We start from the raw sequence: 2,529 nt of genomic DNA on the forward strand, positions 1-2,529 counted from the left end.
CGACACGGAGACAACTGGATCCGCTGGAGAGGCACAAACAGCAAGAGCTTGTTTGCACACCCTTTCTCCTCATGCAAAAGCTTGAGGTGTGGGACCTTCCAATGAAAAGTTTCACGTCTTAAAGCGTGGAACGTCTCGTTGCAAGGACTTTTAACACGCACGACAGCGCTGTGAACCGTGCCTTTCTTTAGGTGGTTCCTCAGGAGGTCCTTCATCCTCTTTGAAGGCCATCTGCTATGCAGTATTCATGCACGTTGCCTGAAGCGTTGCTGCAGCGCTGCGTTGCAGAGTCAGAAGAAGAGTGGCACAGGGCAGTGCCCAATGCCTGCAGCAGTAGGGTTGGGGATTGTGTACTCCCCTTTGAGTCGCTCCTCCTTGACGCCGTACGGCCAGGCCCTGCTGATTCGCGGCTTTGTCTCGTGGGGCACTGCAGCCAAAGAACGCATCCACATCGCATAGACAACCCCATAAGGTCTTCAACAGGGGTACGGCTATATGGTTTACCGTTTAAGGCCTGGCGAGCCTAGTACGCCCTGGCTGTCTGGATCTCCTGGTCCTGGCCCCGAATTTCCCCCCAAACAAGTCTCACTATTCCAGCCCGGTGGCGGCTGCTCCATGACGTGGCGTGTGTACCGCACAGTCTTGCCTTCCGCTTGCTTCACAGGCCTCGGCCGGTAGCGACCTGAAGCACAAAGGCGCTCGTCCCCGGTTTCTCAGGCAATGCTAGTCCCCACACCACACGCCAAAATCCTAAGCCTTCTAAACCATGCCTTACCCAGTATAATAATCCCAAACCTCTGCTGCTCGCGAACCTGCCGAGCACTAGAGGCTTAGGATTATTATAGGGGGGGTTGAACCCACAACCCTGGAAGCGCAGGGAGGGGCCCTGCCCTCCGATACCACGACAACAACAGCAGGGCCCAAGCAAGCGCCCTAGTGCACGAAACTAAGCAGCGCCACAAAGGAGGCCAAATTAGGCGCGATAAAACTGCAGTGTGCATAAATGCGATCCAGTCTGTGCGCCAATGAAATAAAGTTTACTAGAGAAGGCGCAGCGGCTGCTTCTATTCACTGGTGATGAAGATTGCCTACTGCACCATACAGGAGACGGTAATAGAGTGTGACAGCAGGCGCACCTTTCCACAGGCGCTGTCGAATTAAGAATTTACAACGGTCTCCGTCGACGGCCACCGGACTTATGGCCTGCCAAACAGCAGCAGCAGAAGCAGCAGCACGCATGGTTACTGGTTATGTGTTATCGGCCTTTTTTCCATGAAGCCCTCAGCTGCAACAGGGAAAGCCAAAAAGGCAAAGTAGAGGAGCACAAGCAGCGGGGGAACACCAGGGAACTGTCTGCAACCGCACCCGCTGTCTGTCCCTCGAATCCGGTATAGCGAAGTGAACACACTTTATGCCTGAGACAAGAAACCGCACTCGTGAAGTCTATACCCTAGGCCTTCCCAACCTGATGTCGTCAGAGCGGTCCAGCCCTAAGCCTAGGCGGAGGTAGGAGAGAAAAACGAAGTCAGGCACGGCAGCAGCAGGAGCCCGCGGCATTTAAAGAGGCCCAGCTGCACCTTGAGGAAAACGTGCTTACGGAGGAGACTGCAGGTGAGTTTGTAGAGGTCAAAGTCCGTCCTGTAGAGGTATTTCATGACACGCTGTCTCCGCGCCAGCCATATCGAAAGAATGCGCTTCTTAGAGTGGTCACGGCGGTGACGCAGCAGGTGCTGACGTGCGTTGAGAATCTTCTCCGTAAGACATGCGACTGCAGGCAATCACCCACGTCTGCATCAGTTGTTCTCACACCCATCCCTTACCACTCGTGAGGCTTGTAACTGAGAAATTGGGGGCTGTTCGTTTGCAGTGTGCATGACCATGCAGACGCATGGACCTGCTAGACTCGGGGTTGCCTAAACAAGCACAGCGTGTGTATGCAGAGTGAGGCACCACCAACAGGCAACTTGAGGTGCCTTCGATCTGCGGGTTGGAGCATTTTGTTTAGCTATGTATGCAACCCCACGCACTCTGGACGGCGCTGCTGCCGGTGTCGAACGGCCGGCGCTGCAGCTGTCTGCACAGCTGCAGCTTCCTCCATTGGTGCAGTTGCTTGTTTGACGCGCAACGCAAAGAAAGACAGTTCCGCAGACCTTCGTTGAGACTTTCCAGGTCTTCCTCCCGCCACCGTTCTATGTATCCTTCAGGCACCTGCGGTAACACAGCGTTGTCCCAACCCCACCATGCGCATGCAATACACGCCTCGCAGCCCTCCTGTGTCGCTAAACTAAAATACAGATGTTTAGGACCCGGAAGGCACCCCCTCTGATTTCTGCAGATTGCCTCAACATGCACTGGTGGTGCAACAGGATTCACAAAGCAAGATTAGGGGTCTGGGGATAGAGGAAAATGCTCAAGGTTAAGAGGGAAATGTGAGCAGGTGTGACTTGTAAGAATGATATTTCAAACTTAGTGTTCTGGAGCTGCATATAGAGCTTCCGCCCCATAGGCTAGGGTTATAGGGTTACTTGT

The 2,529-nt window shown here is 54.1% G+C and overlaps 1 protein-coding gene across 1 annotated transcript; it reads right to left on the bottom strand.

Moving 5' to 3' along the window:
• Positions 1-290: 290 nt before the first annotated feature.
• On the bottom strand, positions 291-2,098 carry EMH_0088050 (ribosomal protein S15, putative; the record flags this gene model as incomplete). Its single annotated transcript, XM_038022938.1, has 6 exons — positions 291-427; positions 590-682; positions 1,137-1,203; positions 1,366-1,415; positions 1,598-1,768; positions 2,035-2,098. 6 exons carry the CDS (start codon positions 2,096-2,098, stop codon positions 291-293), a joined length of 582 nt encoding a protein of 193 aa, XP_037878792.1.
• Between the last annotated feature and the right edge of the window lie 431 nt (positions 2,099-2,529).

Source organism: Eimeria mitis, genomic scaffold (genome assembly GCF_000499745.2).
Source record: "Eimeria mitis Houghton genomic scaffold, Emh_scaff6547, whole genome shotgun sequence".
Classification (NCBI taxonomy): domain Eukaryota; phylum Apicomplexa; class Conoidasida; order Eucoccidiorida; family Eimeriidae; genus Eimeria; species Eimeria mitis.